The sequence below is a fragment of the Lepidochelys olivacea genome (assembly GCF_965140295.1).
Source record: "Lepidochelys olivacea isolate rLepOli2 genome assembly, chromosome: 1".
NCBI classification, from domain to species: Eukaryota; Metazoa; Chordata; order Testudines; family Cheloniidae; genus Lepidochelys; species Lepidochelys olivacea.
Window position 1 is genome coordinate 110760038 of NC_140411.1, and position 22193 is coordinate 110782230.

Genomic DNA, 22193 nt, shown 5'->3' on the forward strand with positions numbered 1-22193 from the left:
AGAAATCTGTGGCCACAGTCTGGCCCTGAGAGGAGTTAAACTGCCTCTCTGCTCTGATCCATTATGGCAAATATTTTGTTCCTGTGTTTGAGATGTGAATATGTAACTACTCTTAGTTTAGTTGATATGTTCCCATTCTTTGCATTGTGGAACAAATCTAAATTTTTTTTAAAGCCCTCCAGAATGAGACAACTTCTTGTTTCTGCGTGTGTGTGGTTTTTGTTTTTTTGTTTTTTTTTTTAACCATTCTTCCTAATTGTTGGTTTCCTGAAACATAGCTTTAAACTTTCCTCTTTTATGTCCATAGCAGAATCTGTATTCTGACTCCTGGCCCTTATAAAAGTATGGTGAGTTTTTCCCTCAGCTCAGCCACTAATGAACAATAGTTTATACTGCAGAAACAGCATGTGCATACATGACTGGGCATATTTGTATTTAGGAGGGGCATGCTGAACTGAATGATCAAGAAGACTGTTTTCTCTCACTGGTGGAAACCAGCTGGGTGGTTTGTTTCTCTAATCTTAAGAGTCTGCAATTGACAGAGTCCAGTCATGTGTTTTGATTTGTGCTACAGTTATAGCTGGTCTGTTTGAGGTAACATGATTCTTTTTCTGAACCCAAATTTTTTGTACCTGTGTTTAAAAAGTGGCTTTGTAATTGTTTGTGTTCCTGTGTGTGTTTGTTCTTGCATTTTTTCCCCCCTTGTTTTCCAACTTTATTTAGACATTTGTTTTATAACCTTATCCAGACATTGGAAGAAATCTTGAATGTCTATAAAATTGATAGAATAGATATGACATTATCTCTGGGTAGCTGCCAATGCCTGATTCATACTGCTTTATGCTTTCAGACTGGAAATAAGGTCATGAAAATTTCACAGAAATAGTCTTGCTTTTTAGACATAGAATTAATTCTGACATTAATTAACAGAGACAGAGTGAGTGCTCTTGGCCCGACAGTTGCATCCAGAAGAAGGCCAGTGTATAACACAGACCTCTAAATTACAGACATGTCTTTCCTTCAGTCGGGGGTGTGTGTGGAGGGGGGACGACGGGGGTACTCCTTCAATCAGGATAATGTTCATACTCCTCTCCAATTATTCAAGTTGCTTCCCCCAACCTTCTTGCATTACCTCAGTCCTGTCTGGATTGAGTTTTAGCCAGCTTGCTGTCATTCAGACTTTCTAAACTTGTACAGACACTGGGTCGTTTGTTGCACTGTGTTGGCAGGATTGGAGGTAATACAGGCATACATGGTTATTGTCAACATGCTGAAGGCATTATAGCCTGTGTCTCCATGCTAACCCTTCCAATGGCCTCTTATACATGTTGAACAGGATGGCTGACAAGCTTCAACCCCGGGGGTACTCAACATGGGAGAAACTTTGGGGCAGATGAGCAATTCCTCAAAACTAGCCTCTGGGACCTTACATAAAAATGAATACAGCTACTCAAGAGGGACTCCATCCATACCTGCCAGGGGCCGCAGATGTGTCAACACTATCAGACAGATGATAAATTTAGAAGAACGAGCATGAAGACTTAATCTAATTTCAGATGAGAATAATCAGACAGTGCCACCTGTTCAATTTCTGTCCCATGCCCAGGCCTACAAATCTGAGAGAGAGTCTGAGAACACCAGATTTGCCCTTCTATAATCTTTTTCCTCTAGTTTATCCCAACAAGGGAAATTGGACGCAGGTGGGTTGCTAGCACGATTACCAGCATCAAGAGATGATTTCTTGAGCAGAGGTCTCCCAACATCTTTAATAAAAAGCAACTGACATCCTCATCCATTTTCCTCCTGCAACTTGATATTTTTGACAAACTGGCCACTTCTGTTGAGGAGCCTCAGTATTTTGGAGTCCAAGTTTAGGTGCCTAGGTTTGAAAAATTTGGCCTGCAGTTTTATGAACTAGGATTCTGTATCTAATACAAATTACGGTGTTGGTCATAGCCTCCATGTGCTTTTAAGTTTGTGCCATGCAGTGGCTGAATATAACGTTGATGTTAAGGTGGCAGCCTGTGTTTAGCAAAAGGCTTACGGACAAGTTTAATATTAACATACACATTCTGCATTCTCTGTCAGCATAGGTGTTTTTATCACTTGTGCTGTCTTGGCAGCACATTCATTCTCTGGGCTAGAGACCAGATTTTACAGCGCTCTCAAGGGACTTGTTGCTGGTTTTTTTGCGAAGAAGCACGAATGGTCTCCAAAAGTCCAGCTGCGGGTGAGTTGCTGTGATCTGAGACCTTTTAGTGGAGGGTAGAGGGAAGTCCAGTAGGACCCTTTTCCTCTTTTCTCAATGTGTTGGAAAAAATTATACTTACTAAATTAAGTGCCTAGCTTTGCTTCCCAGTACATGCAGTTGTTAAACAAGTGAAAACTTCATCAAAGCAGATACACACCCAGGTCCAAACAATCCATTTAAAGAAAGAAAAGGGAAAGGGATCTCAGTATCTTCAACTTAATGTATCGGAGTACTGTAACTTACTCCATTTCTGCTCTACTTCCAACAACTTTGGGTTTAGAGTAGTAGACGTGTTAGTCTGTATCTGCAAAAAGAGGAGGAGTACTTGTGGCCCCTTAGAGACTAACAAATTTATTAGTGCATAAGCTTTCGTGGGCTACAGCCCACTTCATTGGATGCATAGAATGGAATATATAGTAAGAAGATATATACATACAGAGAAGGTGGAAGTTGTCATACAAACTTTGAGAAGCTAATTAATTAAGATGAGCTATTATCAGCAGGAGAAAAAAACTTTTGTAGTGATAATCAAGATGGCCCATTTAGACAGTTGACAAGAAGGTGTGAGGATACATAACATAGGGAAATAGATTTAGTATGTGTAATGACCCAGCCACTCCCAGTCTCTATTCAAACCCAAGTTAATGGCGTCTAGTTTCCATATTAATTCAAGCTCAGCAGTTTTTCCTTGGAGTTTGTTTTTGAAGCTTTTCTGTTGCAAAATTGCCACCCTTAAATCTTTTACTGAGTGGCCAGAGAAGTTGAAGTGTTCTCCTACCGGTTTTTGAATGTTATGATTCCTGATGTCAGATTTTTGTCCATTTATTCTTTTATCTGGTTTGGCCAACAACTTCTGTCTCTTCCCCCAGTTTTTAACTCCTTCTTGTGGACCAAAACCTAAAGTAGGATCCATGCCTGCATCTTTAGGAAAGAGAAGTACCTTTGACTTCTAGTAACATTCCTTACACTCCACCACTATTATGGTCATATTGTTTTTTTTTCAAATACTTAACTGTTCAATCATATTTTTATCTTGGTGTCTGTTAGGTTGGCAGGATTTGTGTATTTTGTTAACATATTGAGCCAGAAAACATCAACTGTATCGGGAGAGTTATGGCATGACAGCATTCTTAGTGTGGTCCAAGGTGAAATAGACAGTCATTATGAGGCACAATACTTTATTTTGAATGCCTGTTTACAAAAGCATAAGAAATACATGATAGAAATGTCATTTATTTTGTTTTCTATTTCTAGAAGGTTTGTGAAGCAAGATGATGTGGTAACAGTTGTTTGTTCAGAATGTTGTCCTCATGGAGTGAAGGCCATTTGAGGTCTGACGACTTGTCTGTCCAAAGGAAATTAGATTATTTTTTTTTAAAAATGGAATCAATTTTAAGAGTCTCTTGTATACATGTTGACTCACTGATACGTGTGCAGTCATGCCACCATGTTGTAAGCTAAGCAGTGTGAGGCTGAGTCATTGCTCTGCAGGAGACCTCCAAGGCACACCTGGGTGTGCTGCAAGACATGGAGTTAATGATTCTGCATGTGTTTATTCTTTCCTTTGAGTTAGTATTAAACTAATTCCACAGCGTGGTGTTAGGAGGGTCTGAGCTGCTCAAGACACTGTTTAATTTGTGCAAGTGGTAGGACCTCAGTTTTAGATCTCATCTGAGAAATCAATCAGTGCACATGTTTTTGTTTGCAAGAGGAGGATTCTGAGCCCTAGTGTTCTGGTCAAATTACAACTCCGGCAATTGCATTATGACAACCCACATTCCACCTGCAGTTTCAACTGGAAAAAATATCCTTTAACTCTTGCCTTAAATCATTTTGTAGTGTTGTTGTAAACTGCTAAGTGTTTACAGTATTTTACCCTAACTACATTTCAGAGGTGGATGAGATTATCCCTCTGGGTACCATTTTAACTTTATAAAGCAATTTGCAATGCATCAGCATTAAGGTGCGACTCTAATGTTAGTTTATTATAATTAGCTGAGCAGGTAGGCGCTTGAAGATGCTTTGGCTTTTTTCATATGAAAGTACAAATGCAGTTGCATTCTCAAACCTTTCCTCACTGATTTTTATAGTATGTCTGATTGCCTCTTCCAACAACTCTAAGTCTAGTAAGACTTGAAATATTCTTTAAATATTCTTTCCATTTTAGGTTTCAAAGAAAGTCCACTAAGAACTTGCTTTAAAATACCAAGAATGCCCTCCTGCAAACCTGACAGTGCCATTTTAAGGGCCTAGCTGGAAACAAAGATTCAGAAAATCTAGGCAGTTGTCTTGTCGTGTCTGAGAGGGGAATCTGATACTACCTGAAGTCTGCCAAAATTACATTTTCTGGAGCCATCCATGCTTGAGTTCACAAATGCAAGTTGTATAGCGTGCCTTCAGTAGTTTCACTAATGTTAAAATTTGACCTGGAGTTTGCCACTCTGTATACAATAAAATATAACTTAGCATTTAAAACTAAAAATATGCGCCACATAATTGATATAGCTAGTGTCCTAATGCTAAAGACAGTTGGAAAAGTAGCTTGGAATTTGGCAGTGTGACTTGCAGAAATCAAAGTGATTTAAATTGCCAGTTTTAATCATGATTTGAATCAGCAATCAGGAAACCTTCATTTAAATCCTCAATTTTATTTGCACTTTTTAGTTACTTTCCTGAAAAAGGGTTGATTCTCATTGGGTGGTAACCATTAAAACAAGTGATTTGCAATTAATTTGCAATATAGCTTTTACACTAAATTTGGTGCTACTTTTTGTTTAACAAGGTTGATATACTATTTATACAGATTTAAGTAATTATATCTCTTAGATTTATTCAGATTCTTAATTTTTCAATTTTTGATTGTAAGAAAATGGTGAATGATTCACTTCTGATATACTAGATAATTAATTTTCTACTTATGATTTGTGTCCAGCTCAAAATGCATAAAATCGTTTCAGTTTTAATCGATGAAAAACTATCTTAAATGTGCTGAACATAATCTTTTATTCTTATCAAAACAGGTTTGCCATTTAAAACTAATTTTTTATTAAACAAAGGAAGCATTATCCATATCTAGTGAATTGAACTGGTCACCATGCTTTTCAAGATTTCCGTAGATGTCATCTTCTCAGGCCTCATTTTGATTTATAGATTGGAAGAGGAGAACAAGCATTCTTGCTTTTTCAACTCCCAGCTGATTTCTAAAGTTTGAATGAACTAATAATTGAACTGAATAGTTGAATCAACTGAAATGAAATGAAGGAAACGTTCCTCTGCACCTGCAGAAGAGGCTACTGCTGTCAAAAGCTGACTTAGCACTTCAACAGACTCTGGTTCCAGATGCAAGTTGTGATGGTTCTTGGGGCACCCAGGCCTAAGAGTGACCTTGTTGCCACCACCCACCAGTGTGAGGGGGTTTTGCCTGTGTCAGCTGAGTGTTGGCTCCCTAACACAACCAGTCACTCAAGCACTCTCCTCTGGGCTATACCAGCCCTGCCTTTTCCCTACAGGTTGACAACCAAGGTTTTCCAGTCCCAGAACTCCTTCAGAGTGTCCCCTTGTGATGTCCAGCCTCCAGTCACTGGAGGGACCCATAGAAATTCCTATATTTCCAAAAATCCCAGTTTTACCTTAGACCACCACTCCTGCATACATCCAGCACTTGAGTTGAATTATAGTATGTGTAAAAAAAAAAAAAAAAAAAAGAGAGAGAGAGAAGGAGGGTGGGGGGATTTATTCAAGAAAGAATGGAGATTCAAAACAAATGTGAGTGATAAATACAAATGGTTACATACAGAACAAAATAATAAAATGTGAACTGGGTCCTATATGTATTAATAGTTACCTTCCCTATCTAATAAAGTAGATTCTCACCCCCCAAAGTTCAGTCTTTTGCAGTGCTTGCTTGCTGTAAGGAGCTAGGACCCAGTGTTTCATGAAGCGCCCCCACTCATGAAGGTACTTCCTCAGTGAATGGATCTGTAGTGTCTCTCTCCATTCTGTGATATCCTGAAGTAGTTTTGTCTTTTATTCACGCAGAGGGATCCCCTTCACTGTCATGTCATCCTTCTCGCTTCCAAGTGGTGTTGATGTTGATAGTCTGCTGGTTTTCCATTGACTTTTCTGGGTTGGTGCAAAGGTAGACAGATGAGCAATACATTAGATAATCGGCTAGCCAGGGAGGGGTGACAACTCAAATGGGCCATCATTGAGCCATTATTCCCTGGTGACTCACCTTCACTCCAAGACCATAAGGGCATAATTTTCAATATGGTTCCATTATTCCTTAAATATTGCTCATACACGCATCTCACAATGACTGAGTATTGATAAGATACAACCTTTCAGTAAAGACCTCACATGCTGCCTTTTGTGGATAAATACCATGAAAGTGATGTATTAGATGTAGTGAGTTTGTCAGGTCTAAGACAGGAGTTGCTTGGAAAGAGTGGTGAACCCTTTGCCAGTTGTCACCATGGGCCTCTGTGTCACCAGTGATTTCTACTAGTTCAGTGGTTTGACTTTTTTAAAGCTTGACAGCAAACGCATTACTTATTTTTTGTATTTAATTTGTTATTAAAATGTATAATAATTTTTGGCCTTAACATGAGTTGTTAATTTCAAATTTAATTTTAAATAGGTTTATGTTAAAGATAGACCTGTATTTAATTTAAATTTTTTTTAAAATCAGATTTTTTTTTAATTTTTATGTACTTACTTATTTAAATCATTCATTTTTATCCACCCTGTGACTGGGAAGGGCTCTAGCAGAAGGTTTTCAGATGGCTTTTAAAAAAAAAAAAGAAAAGAAATTTCTCACCTCACTACATTACCTCAAATTTTTGTTTAGTGTGTACCAATATGTACATTTTCTCTACATAATCTGTATTTGTATTGTCTACTCCTGTAGATTTCTTAAAGATGTATTACGAAATATTGGAATGAAAACTGTTTAGGTTTTGCAATGCGTTAATGCAATGAAGTTTTACCTCTGAAGAACTGGATTTATATCTGGGTTAGATTTTGTCCTAGATGTCTGTGTCTTCTCTCCCTCCCCCCGCTTCTGATTTTTGCACACATGAAACAATGTTACATTTTAATACTAATATATTTTTTTTGCTACTAAACCATATGGCACTCCTACGCTGAAGCTGTCTGGCCTCCCAATCACATATAATGCTTCTCCCCTCCTTCCCCCCCCCCCCTTTTCTTTAAAAAAAAAAAAATCTTATGATTCTCAACTTTTTGCAGCGAATTGGCAGATGTGGGTGGGAGCAGTGTTCCTCATGCCATATCCCAGCAAGTTGTCATCACCATCTCTTCTTTCCCCTGTCTCCGTTCCTGTTGTCTTGGTTCCCTTTTTTCCTTGTCTGTCTGCCGTTTGTTTGTTTGTTTGTTTGTTTAACCTTCTGAGCAGCCTAGAAGGGAAATATGCTATTCAAGGTGGGAGCTGTCATTTGTTGGCTAGAAGAGGCTAGCTACATTTGTTTTCTCAAATGCTGATCTGAGTGGTAGAGGAAGAAAGAGAAGCTTGGGCAGAGGGGCTTCTGTCTTAGGCTACAGTCTTGCACACCTGGTCTTCTCCTAAGGCAGGCTGCATTAGTGGCATCTGCAGGAGCAGAGGAAGAACAAGTGGCTTTCAGGGAGCCACCAAGACAGCTGGTCAACAAAAAAAATAAAAATAAAATAAAAAGCCTGGGAAGGAATAGGAATTCTGGGAGGGTCTGAGAGGGAGTTTTAATCTTGGTGGCTTTTTCTCAGTGTCACCATTTTCAAAGGTTGAGGTTTTTTTTCCCCAACAGCTTCAGTCTAGCTGTTGCTTTAGTTTCAGCCACCAGAGCAAGTCTGCAATGTGGAGAGGAAAATAATGAAAAGGACAGGTCACTCAGAGCAATCTGGGTCTCCTGGTAAATAGGCCCAAGCAAATTATGTTTTTTTGGTTTTTTTTGTATGGCCAAATGTAAAGTCAAACATCTAGGAACAAAGAATGCAGGCTTTACTTACCGGATGGGGGAGCTCTTCCTTGGGAAGCAGTGAGTTTGCATAAGGGTCTGGAGTCATGATAGATAATTGAGGGAACTGAGATTGGTTAGTTTGCAGAAGAGAAGAATGAGGGGGGATTTGATAGCTGCTTTCAACTACCTGAAAGGGGGTTCCAAAGAGGATGGATCTAGACCGTTCTCAGTGGTAGCAGATGACAGAACAAGGAGTAATGGTTTCAAGTTGCAGTGGGTTGGATATTAGGAAAAACTTTTTCACTATGAGGGTGGTGAAACACTGGAATGCGTTACCTAGGGAGATGGTGGAATCTCCTTCCTTAGATGTTTTTAAGGTCAGGCTTGACAAAGCCCTGGCTGGGATGATTTAGTTGGGGATTGCTCCTGCTTTGAGCAGGGGGTTGGACTAGATGACCTCCTGAGGTCCCTTCCAACCCTGATATTCTATGATTCTATGAATTATGTAAGGGGACTGTTGCCCCCTTACTAACATTCAGTGGGGGTGTTTTAGTTGCTAGCTCCCAGTACTCCAAGGGGAAGGGTCGATGGGGAATCAGGACGTGAGACTGACAGCCCCCAGGAACAATGGGGAGAGGCCAATGCTCCAGGTCAGCCTGAATGACAGGGCGGGGAGGCTAATCAGGGAGTCAGGAGGCCAGGGAGGTCCCGTCCTCTGTGTGAGGTGGAATTGCCGGGGTCAGACAGAGTGCGGCTGAGCTAAGGAGAAAGCAGGGGCCTGCGCTGAGCTGGGGAGCAGAGCTGTGCCAGATCCAGAGAGAGTAGACCCTGTCCTGGGAGCAGAGTTGCAGCCCCAAAGCCAGCGGCACAGCGCAGAGAGAGCAGACTTGCCCTGGGAGCAGAGCTGCAGCAACCAGAGCCAAAGGGGCCAAAAAAGCAGCCCACGAAGCAGGTCGGTGCTGGGAGCAGAGTCACAGAAGCAGCCTGCAGAGCAGACCTGTCCTGGGAGCAGAGCTGTAGCAACCAGAGCCAGAGGGGCCAAAGAAGCAGCCCAGGGAGCTGGAGGCAGAGCAGCAGCCGTGCTGAGAGAGAGTGGAGGTGGGGTTGGGGCTGGGGCTGGAGTAGTCCAGAGCTGGGTGTTGTGAGCAGCTGGGGAGATCGAGGGGGGACCCTGGGCAGTGGGCCCAGCACAGGGAGACGCCTCAGGCAGGAGGCTCTGCAGGCCAGACTCGAAGGGGGATTGGTAACCCCGACAGGGTGGTGGCAACGCTGGAAAGAAGGGCCCTGCCACCTAGAGCCTGTGGCCACCACCAGAGCGAGTGTCCAACTCACAGCATCCCTGCAGCACAGCCAGGGCCTGAGAAGGAGGCCTGGGACTTACAAGGAACAGACTGTGAACTGCCCAGACATTCCAGAGACACTGTTTGTGGTGATCCCTGCCACAGAGCAGGGTGATGTATTTCCTTTAACCTTTCCCATTTTCCCTTATTCTTTTCAAAATCAATTGTTGATTAAATAACTTGCATTTGCTTCAAATTGTATGTAATAATCAGTGGGTCAGAGAAGTGCCCAGTGCAGAGAGAGTACCCCAGAGTGGGGACACCCTAGCCCCTGTCCTAGGTGACTGCAGCAGGGTTGGGGGTTGAGCCCCCCAGGAATCCTGGGCCCAGCCTTGTTGGGGTTGCGAGGACTCTGCCAGACAGGAGAATGGAAGGGGAGTCCTCAAGGGCAGGGAGTCCTCAAGGGCTGGGAGGCCACTGGGTAAAGGAAGTGGGAGTGAGGACTCAGATCCATTCGCTAGCCCACTTCACCGGGGTAGTGCAGAAGCCAGGAAAGTTCTCCACAAGAGCGGGACTATTACTCCGGTTACATAATTGGCGTCACGAACAGGATCCTATCCAGAGGGTCCACCCCATTGGTTTACTTGTTGAGTTCTGGTAGCACTGTCTGGGCCTGGTCCAGAACCCTGCCATGGCTGGAATTGAAGAACTACGGGCCCAGTTTGTTGAACTTCAGCGCAGATTGTCAGACCAAGCGGAGGCATTACAACAAGCTAGAACAGAACATAGAGAAGCCTTATCACTGGCTAAGGCGGTAATAGACCAACAGGCAGCAGAAACTAAGAAACCCCCTACTATTTATGTCCCATGGGAGCGGAAGGTCACGGAGTTTGGTGGCTTCCCAACTAGACCAGGAGACATTACGGTAGAGGAGTGGGTCAACTCTGTGAAAGTGGCTCTGCGTGTGCCAAGAGTACCTGAAGAAGATCATGTGGACTTCATAGAGGAGCACCTCAAGGGCCAGGCCAAGGCCACAGTAAAGTTCATGGCAGTGGCAGACAAAAAAGATGTGGAAAAGGTGTTTGAACTCCTCCTGGAAGTGTATGGAGATAAGGTACCTATTGGAACCCGACTAAAGGAGTTCTTTGAGCGAAAGCAGGAGCCTGGTGAAACTGTCCAGGCATATGCGTATGACCTCCAGGAGAGAATGAGCAAAGTGGAGCGGCGAGACTCTCTCAACGAGTTCCAGACCCAAATACGGTTCTGAAAGAGCAGTTAGTGCTGGGGCTCCAGGATGATTCCCTCCGCCGTGAAGTGGAAAGGAGGTTTAAGGAAGAGCCCAGTAAGAAGTTCCGTGAACACATGCAGGCTGCCATTATGTGCTCAGAAGAAGAGGAAGTTCCTGTGACGGAGACAGCCAAGCCTAACCCCCGTACACTAAGTGGGGGCCTAGTGAATGCAGCTGCTGGGGGAAAGGCCCTGCCCCAAACACAGTTAAAACTGGAACGTTTAAGTGAGGCTGTCCAAAAACTGGCGGTCCAGCAGGAGGAGATGATAAAAGTGGTGACTGAGTTAATGAAAGAGAAAAATCCTATTAGTATGTCAAAGTATCCAAGGGCACCAGGATCCCGAAGAGCCCCACTAAAGGATGAGCTGGGAAGGTACATATGTTACACTTGTGAAAGGCCAGGGCATACTGGCCAGCAGTCTCCACTGAGAAGGAGAACAGAGTCCCAGGCACTGAAAACCAATGGGGCACCAGGGGCAAGTGGTCCATCTACAGTAGAAGGCCAAGCAGTGGCAGAAGGATTCCTAGGCCTCTCCTTGATGGAAATCATTCTGCATACAGTGTTGAAAGGAATGTGGGCAATGCCAGCATATCTAGTGACTTCTGCAAGCGAGCATTTGGAGACTAACTGCTGAAGTATGTATAGCAGGGGTGAAGACCAGATGTTTGTTAGATACTGGCTCAGAAGTCACCACCATTACTGAGTCGCATTTTCAAAAATATTTGAAATACAAGGAGCTGACCATGCACAACACACAGTTTGTACGTCTAACAGCAGTTAATGGACTGGCAATCCCAGTGGTGGGATGTCTCGAAGCAGACATAGACTACATGGGTCAGACACTGCCAGGGAAATGCATCTTCATCCTGAAAGTCAAAGACTCTGAAGGGAGCAATATGGGAGAAGGAGTCCCAGGGATTCTAGGGATGAACATCAGTAGTGAGCTGAAGGAGCTACCATTGCCAGTAGAAGGAACCAGGAGGGTGAACCGTCATGGGCACTCTAAGAAGAATGCTGTGCTGAGTAGAGTACTGGCCCGACTCCAGGCCAATGGGGGCTGCGGGAAGCGGCACGGGGCGAGGGATGTGCTGGCCTCCGCTTCCCACAGTCCCCTTTGGCCTGGAGCGGCGAACCATGGCCAGTGGCAGCCGCGATCGGCTGAACCTGCGGATGTGGTAGGTAAACAAACTGGCCTGGCCCGCCAGGGGGTTTACCCTGGAGTGCTGTGTGCCAAAGGTTGCCGATCCCTGCAAAAAACAGTGATGTATTCTGGATTTTTTTTCTTCAACAGCAAACATATAATATTTTAACAAAACAAGCATATGAATTTTTGAATTTAGTTAAACATTCAAGTTTTTTAAAATCAGGTTTTGTTTTTGTTAAAATTGTTTTGAACTAAAATAGTTAAATGAAATACTTTTTTTTAAAAAATAAAACAAAAATTAAATCAACTATGTCAGCCAGGTCAACATAAGAAACTTAACATATTGGCTTCTGCAGCTAACTCAGTCGGCTTCACCTTCATTTTCCTGTTTCTACATATTCTGGAAAAGAAAAACAAGCTTTGTTGCTTTTTCAGGTCCCAAACAGTTTCTCAATTTGGAATGAATTAGTCCAAAGGAAGAAAATATTCTTTTGACACTGGCAGAAGAAGCTACTGCTGTTAAAAGTGAGATTATCACTTCAACAGTCTTTGAATCCAAGTGCTTAAGTGACTTCCACCAGTTCACTGGTGTGACTTTCTTTAAAACGTCATCAGCAAACATATATTTCTTGAATGGTTCACCCTTAGCTCTGACGTTTATTATAGTTGACATTACGGAGGGATGACTGCTGGATGTTGATGTCATAGCCAACTCCTCTTCTTCAGCAGTTAAGGTTTGACCCTGGTACCGAGTACTGAGAATATTTGCAAGAAAATGAGCTGGAGATAGTGCTTGTCCCATTTGTGTTTTTAATGCTTGTAATTTAACTCTGTTATTGTATATTTCTCTTTTTAAGATCTCACTCAGTTCCCTCCAAATTTCAACAGCGTCAGCAATAAAACCGCTGTTTCCCTGCATTTTGTTCAAGGCTACAACAATAGGCTTCAGGGTACTTGGCATGTGTTCGACATTTCTCTTCAGCCCAGTGTTGAGAACTTTGGCTGTGACGGTGCCATCTATTTTTTCCATGATTTTGTTCACAAACTGTCATCAGATTAGGCCAGTTCTTGAGATAGTGCTCAAAACAGTCCACTACTGAGTTCCATCACACGTCTTGTGGGAGAGTTAGCTTGGTTCCTCCCACTTTTTTCAGAGTAGCTGCTGCAAAGTGGATTTTGCAATTTCAACAACATTAGCCTTTATTTCTGGAACACTGAAGTCTTTGGCTAGGAGGTGCATCAAATGAGCACTGCAACCGTATTTTATTAGCTTGGGACTCTTCTTCTAAATAATTTCTTCTCCTCTTGGATACATTTGCAACATTGTCTGTGACTAAGCTGTGTACTAGACATTTGAGTTTTTTTTCACAGTTTGTTATAGCTTTTACTGCCACTTCTTGTAAGTATTCTGCAGCGTGTGCATATCCTGATGTATTGATTATTTAAGGAAGACATTCCCTTCTTCTGTTGTCACACAAGCACATACAACAGGATCATTGTGAACATTGCTCCACCCATCAAGGCTCAGGTTAACAATTTTACCCTCTAGATCTTTTGCACACTCTCAATTTCCCTTTCATACGCTTTATCCAGCAATTTGCCTGCGACATCTGCTCTTTTGGGTGGACTGTATCCTGGTCTGAATGACTGAACCATGTTAATGAAGTGTGGGTTCTCAATCGTATGGAAAGGAGAGTTTGTTGCATAAACAAATTGGGGAGTTTTTTCATCAATTACCTCTTTTTGTAATCTGCTGGTTCTTATCACAAATTTATCTATGGTTGTTTCTGGGTGATGGAGATTTTTTTTCTTTTTGCTATAGGTGATATACTATGGCTACATGACGTACATGATGTGACCAAAACACTATCATTGGCAGATAACTCTGAAACTATAGAAAATGAATGGTGATCTTGAAGGTGGATAGTCTTCAGAATTCTGTTGAGGACGGCTTCTCCTAAACAAAACAAGTCAATGCAGTTGTTTAATTATTATTACCATACTGTTCTTTTAGTATTACTCATTGCATTGATTGACACTCAGCACTGCTTTAAAAGTGAAACTGTAAAAGGAAGATCTGTCTATTCAGCTATTTATTTCTTTTCACATCTGCATCTAAAATGATAGTACCATAGAGTAACAACTATATTTTTTTGCTCAAACATGAGAATTCAAGAATAGTCCAGAAGGAAGACAGGCAGTCCTTAAGAAAGGAACATGAAATAAAAAAGTTTATCAACCTGAAGATCCTGCATGTTCAGACCTGTTCCTTTCATCGTCTTCAACGCAGGTTCCTCCTGAGAAGGAACACTTCTCATGATGTTGTTTCATTGGGGCAACCAGGCCTTGCATTTATATTTTGCACACACGCCTGTCTTACCTACAGATAGAGGAACTTCATTAAAATATTCCCAAACTGGGTCTTTTTTTACATCCTGCTGCCATTATGAGTTTTCCCTCCTAGTGAGAGAATGGTATGGTAGATCTCAAATCAATGAAAGCTACACTCAGAAAGACCTCAAGACTTCTGGAATATGCGCTCAAACAGTTTCACTTTTGTTTCTACTGCCTGTCCCTCCCTTCTCACATTTATCTCCAGACTTCTTCTCTTTGTCCAGATCTGTTCTGCCCCCAACAATCTTCTGTTCATTGAACTTTTTGAAACTTTGCACTTTGAGAGAGGTAAGGGATTGACTCTGTGTACAGAAACCTTGCAGAGGCACAATAGGGTTGAGGTCTGTTATTTCTCACCTCTGTATATTTATTTAAAATAATTTTTGCTGTTAACAAGCATGTTATCCCCGGAGAGACAAATCCACAGTTTGAGAACTGCAAAACTAAGCATCTCTGGTATCTTCTAGACTGAGCATCAAGTCCCATTGAGTAGATAGAAAGATTAACCCAAATAATGTATACAGAAGCCCCTGGAACCCTGTAAGATTGGGTTCCTAAGCCATGAACTATTGGAACTCATTTACAAAACTTTTCTTAAACATTACAAGAATATATTGTCTCATACTATAAACTAGAATTTATAATCCATATTCAATGATGAGCTATCTTTGAACTATAATGTATCTTTAAAAAATCCAATTTAAATAAAAAAATCCTTAAAAATTTAAAAAAAAAAATCATTGTTTTTTATTCACCCTGACTGTGTTCAGTTCTGGTGTGTAAACTTCAAGAACAATGTTGACGAATTGGAGAGGGTTCGGCGAAGATCTATGAGAATGATTGGAAAACATGCCTTACAGTGAGAGACTCCAGGAGTTTACTCTATTTAGTGTATCAAAGAGAAGGGGTGACTTGATCACAGGTCATAAGTATCTGCAGAGGGAATATTTGATAATATTCTTCAGTGTAGCAGACAAAGATATAATAAAATCCAGTGGCTGGAAGTTGAAGCTAGACAAATTCAGACTAGAAATAAGGATACAATTTTTAAAAGTGAGGGTAATTAGTCATTGGGCCATGTTACCAAGAGTTGTAGTAGATTCTCCATCCTGAGAATCTTTAAATCAAGACTAGATTTTTTTTTTTTTCCCTAGAAGATATGCTCTGATACAAACAGGAATTAATTCAGGGGAGTCCTATGATCTGTGTCATACTGGAGGTTCCTCTATTTAAATCCAAAGTTCTCTTCCGGCCTTTTAATCTATGATGTACTGGAGACTTGCAATATTTTGCAAGAGCTAATTAAAGAATGCTTTTAAGGTAGTCGTCCTCGTGATCACATTTCGGAAGCACACATTGTGCGCAAACATTGTTGCGTCACAAAAGGGAATTGCACTACAACATTTTAAAATGTATACACATTTAATGCTAAAATAGTTTTATTGATTAGATTGTATTCATGGAATATGAACATTTTATGTAATCCGTTATATTGATTTAAAAACCAGGGCTTAAGGGTCAGGAAATAGTTCTGTTTAAATACTCTGGTCCAAGGATCTTATCTTCACAGTTTCACCATAACTGTGCTGCCACCTTTGTTGCTAATAGAACTATGGTGATCTCTGGTCTTGGATGAGAGTGTGCTCTTTAAGGGCCTCAGTGTAGTCTTTCTTATGGGAGTTGGGGCCTCTACCGTCAAATTGCAGAACCATATAGAAAAGCCATTTTTGCTGGGAAGCAGTGGGTGTATTAGCACTCTCACTAAAGGAGTGCACCATCAACCCACCTCAACGCTTTTGCTGCCATCACCGAGAACTAAACGGAACTACCTTTTACGTCCACAAGCTCCTTTTCCTCTTTTCTTATAATTTCTTAGTGTATAGTTAATTAGGATTTTGGGGGCCCCTGGGCTCTGGTGGGAGTATGGTTGCAAAACTGAAACTTAAAGGAATGGAATGGTACCACCAGGTGTGGTATGACAGTCTCCCTCTGTGCAGAGCACCCAGTCTCAGAGAAGATACTAGTCTTTTGCCTCTTCCAGGTTTGCTCCTGCTCAAAGGCCTCCATATGGAGGCAGGGTCCTTTGTCACTTACTGTCTTGCAAAACAGCAATTTTGATTTGACCCTGGAGAACCCCACACCTCTCTGCAATTCATACTGCTTCTCATCATTTTACAGTGCTTGGTGTGAGATTGCCTTGGAATACTGAGTACTAGATACCATCAGACAGTTAATCCAATTTCCCACCAGGTCCCCTGACTTCCCTCCCTCTCCCCCCCTCCCTTTGGGAACTTCTCTCAAGAAACTCTGTGGCAGAAAAAAAAATATTTTTTTCTCCCGTCCCACAAAAGGAGGATTCTAGAGGAATTTCCTCTACAACATCAAGGGAAGGGGTTCTACTCCAGATGTATCCTGATACCCAAAAAGGGAGACACTGTGAGACCCATTCTGGACCTCAGAAACCTCAACAGATTTACAGATGTTCAGGATGTAAGTATGGCACTGTCATTGTTCAGCCTCATCCAAGGCATCTTCCTGCAGGAAGCCACAGCATGACAGGTCTGTGTGCCTCAGTTTCCCTTCTTCTGAGTCTCCAGAAAAAGTCCCCAGAGTCTTCCCAAATATAAATACAGCTCTGGTGGGTTTAGTTTATTACAAAGGTCCCATAATCATAGTCCAGAATTCCCCCAGCATAGTCCAAAAAGTACATGTCACCAGTGTTGGTGCTAGGCATAAGCAGACTAAGCGATTACTTAGGACCCTGAGCAGCTCAAGGGTCCCCTATTCACTTTTTTAGTATGTGTTGTATGTATAGGGGGCTCCCCAAAATAGGGCCCCTAATGGGCTAGCACTGTCTCTGAATGCAACATACAGCCCCGGTACTGCCTCTGCATGCAACCTTCAGCCCTGGCATCACTTATGTCCTGGCCCTCCAGCACAGCCCTGGTGTCTGTCACCACACACTGAGTCTCCAGTGCAGCCCTCTCCTGTCCTTGTACCATGACAGTCACATGAGTCCTTTCAACTGAAGTGCAAACCCGCTCTTCCCAGCAGGAATACCTCTCTGCTGTGAGCAGCCTTGCCAGGGGAGCATCCCTCACTGTTCGCTTGGGTTCAGCTCTCAGGCCCTGGAGATGTCTCCTCTGCTCCCCAGCCTTTAGCCTGGAGATGTCTCCTGCTCCCCAACGTTTAGCCCTCTCTGCACTTAACTGTGGCTCTCTTGCTTTGAGCCAGCGGGCAACTCCCTCTGCTTCTCTCCGTCTTCAGCCCTGTGGCCCTGATTCAGGCTTGGGTATGCCAACAGCAAATTCCTCTTGCTGCTCTCCTGCCTTCAGCCTTCTCCCAGGTCCCAGACATATAGTTTCCTAGCCAATTCCTCCCTCTTCCCAGGGAGGATCTGCACAGAACTTGCTACTCTTGGCAGCATTCTCCAGAGAGCTCCTCCAGTCTCCTGAATGACTCTCACCAGGACTCTCCCTCTCTGGGTCTCTTCCTGACCTTTATAGCCTCTGATGCTGCCCGACCCTCTTCATTGGCTAAATGGGAGCACCTGTGCTGTCACATGGGAGCTGGAACTAGTTTATTTATGGGGGCCAGCCACACTCAGAGGGACATTATACCTCTAAACTTAAATGATACTGTAACAGGATGATCTACCCCTTTAATAGCCCTGGGGTGGGGGAGGGAAGGATGGGAAGCACAGGTGTTGGGAATCAGCTGATCAGCACCTCATTATTGGCCCACACTCTTAGCTGGACAATATAAAGGAGAACTCTGCTCCTCACAAAGGGGGAGGAGGAGCAGCCCTGTGAGGATTTTTCTCTGGTAAGCAGAACAGGAAGTTGCAGGCAGGCAGGCCGGCAGGCCAATTTGAAACTTGCAACAACTCAACAAATTCTTAAAGAAGATAGTTTTGCATGGTCACCCTAGCTTATATTATCCCTTCCTTGGATCCTGGGGACTGATATGCTGCCCTTGATTTAAAAGATGCCTATTTCCTTGTGGCAGTCAATTAAGCTCACAGGAAGTACCTCTGATTTCTAGTAAATCAAAATCATTACCAGTTTACTGTACTGTCCTTCGGCTCTTCAGCATCTCCCATGGTCTTTACAAATGTCATGGAAGTAGAAGCGGCATTCCTCTAAAGATTGGGAGTTCAGATTTGCCCCTGCCTGGACGGCTGGATGGCCAGGGGCTGGTCCAGACTACAAGTACAGTACAGTGTTGCCCTGATCCAGTCAATGTTTAGTGCCCTGGGACTGTTAATCAATGCAGAAAAATCTCTCCTGTCCCTGGTCTATAGATTAGAGTTTATATGGGCTGTACTGGACTCATCTCAAGACAGGGCCTTTCTTCTGGGTTCCAGGCCGTCTGATCAATTGTTTAAGGTTTGAAGGCTCACCAGGTCACAACAGTGCAAAACTCTTTAAGGGGTTTGGGTCACCTAGCCTCTTGCACCTACGTGGTTCAATATGCCACACTGCGCCTCAGGACTCCGCAGGGCTGGCTGATGTCAGCCTACTTGCCAAGCTGCCATAAGTTAGACTCAGTGGTAAGAGTACCCTCTCATGTCCTCACCTCCCTAGATTGGTGCACTAATCCAGCCAATGTAAGTGTAAATGTTCCATTTGCCCACCCAGAATCGCCTCCCACGCTAGTGATAGAGGCTTCTGCTCTGGGATGGGAGCCCACCCTGTGTTCTCTACATATGCAGAGTCTAGGATGTGTAAAGCTAAGTTCTCTGAGGACCAGTATCAGAGAACTAAAAGCTGTGAGGCTGGCTTGCCAAGTATTTCTATTACAGATCAGGGGAAGCAGACTGTTTAGTCCTCACAGACAACACAAAGGCAGTGTTTTACCTCAACAAGCAGCGAGGAGCCCGCTGTTCTCCACTCTGCCAAGCAGTGGCTCTGCAGCTCACATTGGCCACGGTTCCCGGACAATGGGAGCTGTGGGGGCAGCATGCGGAGCCTCCTGGCTGCCCCTACATGTAGGAGCTGGAGAGGGGACGTGCCGCTGCTTCTGGGAGCTACACGGAGTGGGGCAAGTCCCACTCCCCGGCTGCAGTGCTGGAGCGGGGCAAGCCCCGGACCCTACTCACAGGCAGGAGCTTGAGGGCCAGATTAAAACGTCCGGAGGGCTGGAAGCAGACCCTGGGCCGTAGTTTGCTCACCCCTGATCTGAGAAGATGGTTTATGAGTCACCAGAGTGGTCTCTTTGAGATATATCTTCCATTGGTGGGGGTTTCTCCAGTTAGCCCTATTTGCAACAAAGTCCATCTGACAGTGTCAGCATTTCTGCTCCCTATGGGGTCATGGTCCAGGTTCCATATCAAATGTCTTTTTTTTTTTTTTTTTTATGACGTGGTCAGGCATGCTCCTTTGTGCTTCCCCACCAGTCATGCTTATTCACAGGGTATTACTAAAGATAAGATAGGACCAGGCCAGAGTCATACTTATTGTCCCAGTATAGGCCCATCAGCACTGGTTCTCCACTCTCCTGTTACTGTCAGTGATATGTCCAATTTCACTTCCACTAGATTTGGACCTAATCCTCCAGGATCATGGTCTCCTACTCCACTTGAGCCTACAATCCCTTCACTTACCTGCATGGCTAGGTACTCCAACTCCGTGACTAGATACTGTAGAGCAGGCCTACTTAAAAGACATTCAAGAGATCCTGCTAAATAGTAGAAAGCCTTCCTCAAGCGCTACTTCCCTCTCCTAAGTGGAAGCGTTTTTCTATCTGGTCTCGCCAGTATGAAGTATCACTGACCTGTTCTTCAGCTCAACATAGTGTGGACTACTTATTTATATCTGAAACACCAAGGTTTTGCAATAGGTTCCATCATCTGGAAACTATTTCAGTGTCCCAGTCTAAAGTGGACAATCACTTTTTTTTTCCCAATGACATGTGCATAAGATTTTTAAAAAGCTTAGTCAGATTATATTCTCAGAGACAAAGATCTAAATTTAGAATTGTCAAGAATTAGGTTCTCCATCTGAACTTGTTCCCTGTTTTCTGCTGCAGCAATCAATGAAGGTGACATTTTTGGCAGCCGTTACCTTGGCCAGAAGAGTAGGGTAGCTATGGGCATTAGTGTTGGTGCCTCCGTATACAGTCCCTTTTTTAAGGACAAGGTTTACCTGCGTCCTCATCTGAAGTTTGTCCCAAAGGTGGTTTCTTCTTTCCATGTCAGCCAAGCAGTTTATTTGCCAGTATTTTACCCAAAGCCACACGTGAGCAGAAAGGAACAGCGTTTGCATACTTTGGACGTCAGTCTTTAATGTTTTATCTGGATAGAACCAGGCACTTTCATAAATCCTCCCAGCTGTTTGTAGCATGGTGGACAGAATAAGATGTTGGTCAGTCACCCAGAGACTTTCTTCCTGGATTGTATCGTGTATACGCATGCACTATGACTTGGGGAACGTTGCTCTGCCAGACAGAGTCACAGCTCATTTGACGAGGCCACAGTCAGCCTGGGCAGCCTTTCTGGCGCAAATTCCAATTGATGACATTTGTAGAGCAGCAACCTGGTCCTCTGTCCACATATTTACCGCCAACTATGCTGTGGCTCAAGACTCCAGAGACTGTGTTAGAGTTGGATGAGTTTTTCTCCGATCTAGATCCCGATCCCACCTCCTGCTCTTACTACTTGTGGGTCACCAGGAGTGGAATGCATATGTGCAATCACTCAAACTAAAAATGGTTACTAACTTGTTCCATAACTGTTGTTTGATATGTGTTGCACATGTCCATTTCATGATTCATCTTCCTGTCCTTTTGTATCTGAGCTGCAGCAAGAAGGGATGGAGGGGTGGGGGATTAAGGCCTAATGCTGCCTGGCAGCAGGAGGAGTTTGAGCCAACGAACGGGTACCGCTGAGGGGAAAAAGTTTCTGATGGTCATGCGCTGGGTGTACCGACACTGAGTGGCATGGACGCATGCAACATGTCTCAAAGAACAGCAGTTACTGAACAGGTTAGGAACTGTGTTTTGTCATGGCTAGACAGCCTTTATAAGGGCTGCTTCCCTTCTAGTAAAATTATATATTACTCACAAGCAAAACCTTCCTCCATCCTCTCATTGTCTGTCTGTCTTCCTGTGAAGTCATACAGACAAGATTTGCTTCCTAGTTACAGTTTCTAGACGACATTATGCATGCTGGGATAACCCATTAAATTGTTCCCGGTATCCCATATAAGTCTCAGCATAACAGGAAACTTAAGGCTTTTTTACTTCCTGTTATTCTTGAGTTAAACTAGTTTTGGTGCGGAGCTTTTTGCTGTAGAAGAATCCACAATGAAGGTGAGCTTAAATATACTTTATGCTTTTTATTTTAGACTTGCATAAATTTGTTATCCACATTTTTAAACTGTATTTTTAAAAAAGAGAAGTTAATTCTTTATATTTGATCTACTGTCTTTCTGAGGCATAAATGCTGCTAGCCTAAGTCTGTTTACATGGAAGGACAGAAACAGAGAATTCTTGTTCCTCAGTGTATAATGGACACGGGCTCATCTTTATAAGCAAAAGACTTACTTTTTACTTTACAAAAAAAAAAGTTTAGGAAAATTGAAATTGAGTCACTATTTGTAAGCAATACCCTCCCATCCTTTTAATTTAATTTCTGTCCTTAATAAAGCAGTCATTCCTTGTGGTACCAGGTTATGAAGCATTTCTGATGTCTACTTATTGTTAGAGTCCCCAGTCCAATAAGAGTTCTGAAAGCACAAATTATATTCACATTGAAGTCAATAGGACTCCGTGTGGGAGTCAGTCTCTGCTGTTGTGAATCCTCTTATAGGATTAGCACACTGTAGTTTCATACTTCTATTACACTTTGTAATTTATGTCCACTTAAAAGCTACCACAGTA

At 42.9% G+C, this 22193-nt stretch overlaps 1 protein-coding gene across 5 annotated transcripts in view; it reads left to right on the forward strand.

Annotated features, from left to right (window-relative positions):
• The window catches only part of ARHGEF7 (Rho guanine nucleotide exchange factor 7), a 202299-nt gene that overhangs the window by 56077 nt on the left and 124029 nt on the right, over positions 1 to 22193 (forward strand). Inside the window, exon 1 of one of the 5 annotated variants that reach the window (XM_084638280.1) lies at positions 21584 to 21623. The exons of the other annotated variants lie outside the window; for them this stretch is intronic. Within the exon in view, the coding sequence (XP_084494406.1) occupies positions 21618 to 21623 (6 nt within the window). The 5' untranslated portion in view covers positions 21584 to 21617. Of the gene's footprint in view, positions 1 to 21583; positions 21624 to 22193 lie in introns of those variants that run through there. 5 annotated transcript variants of the gene reach the window in all.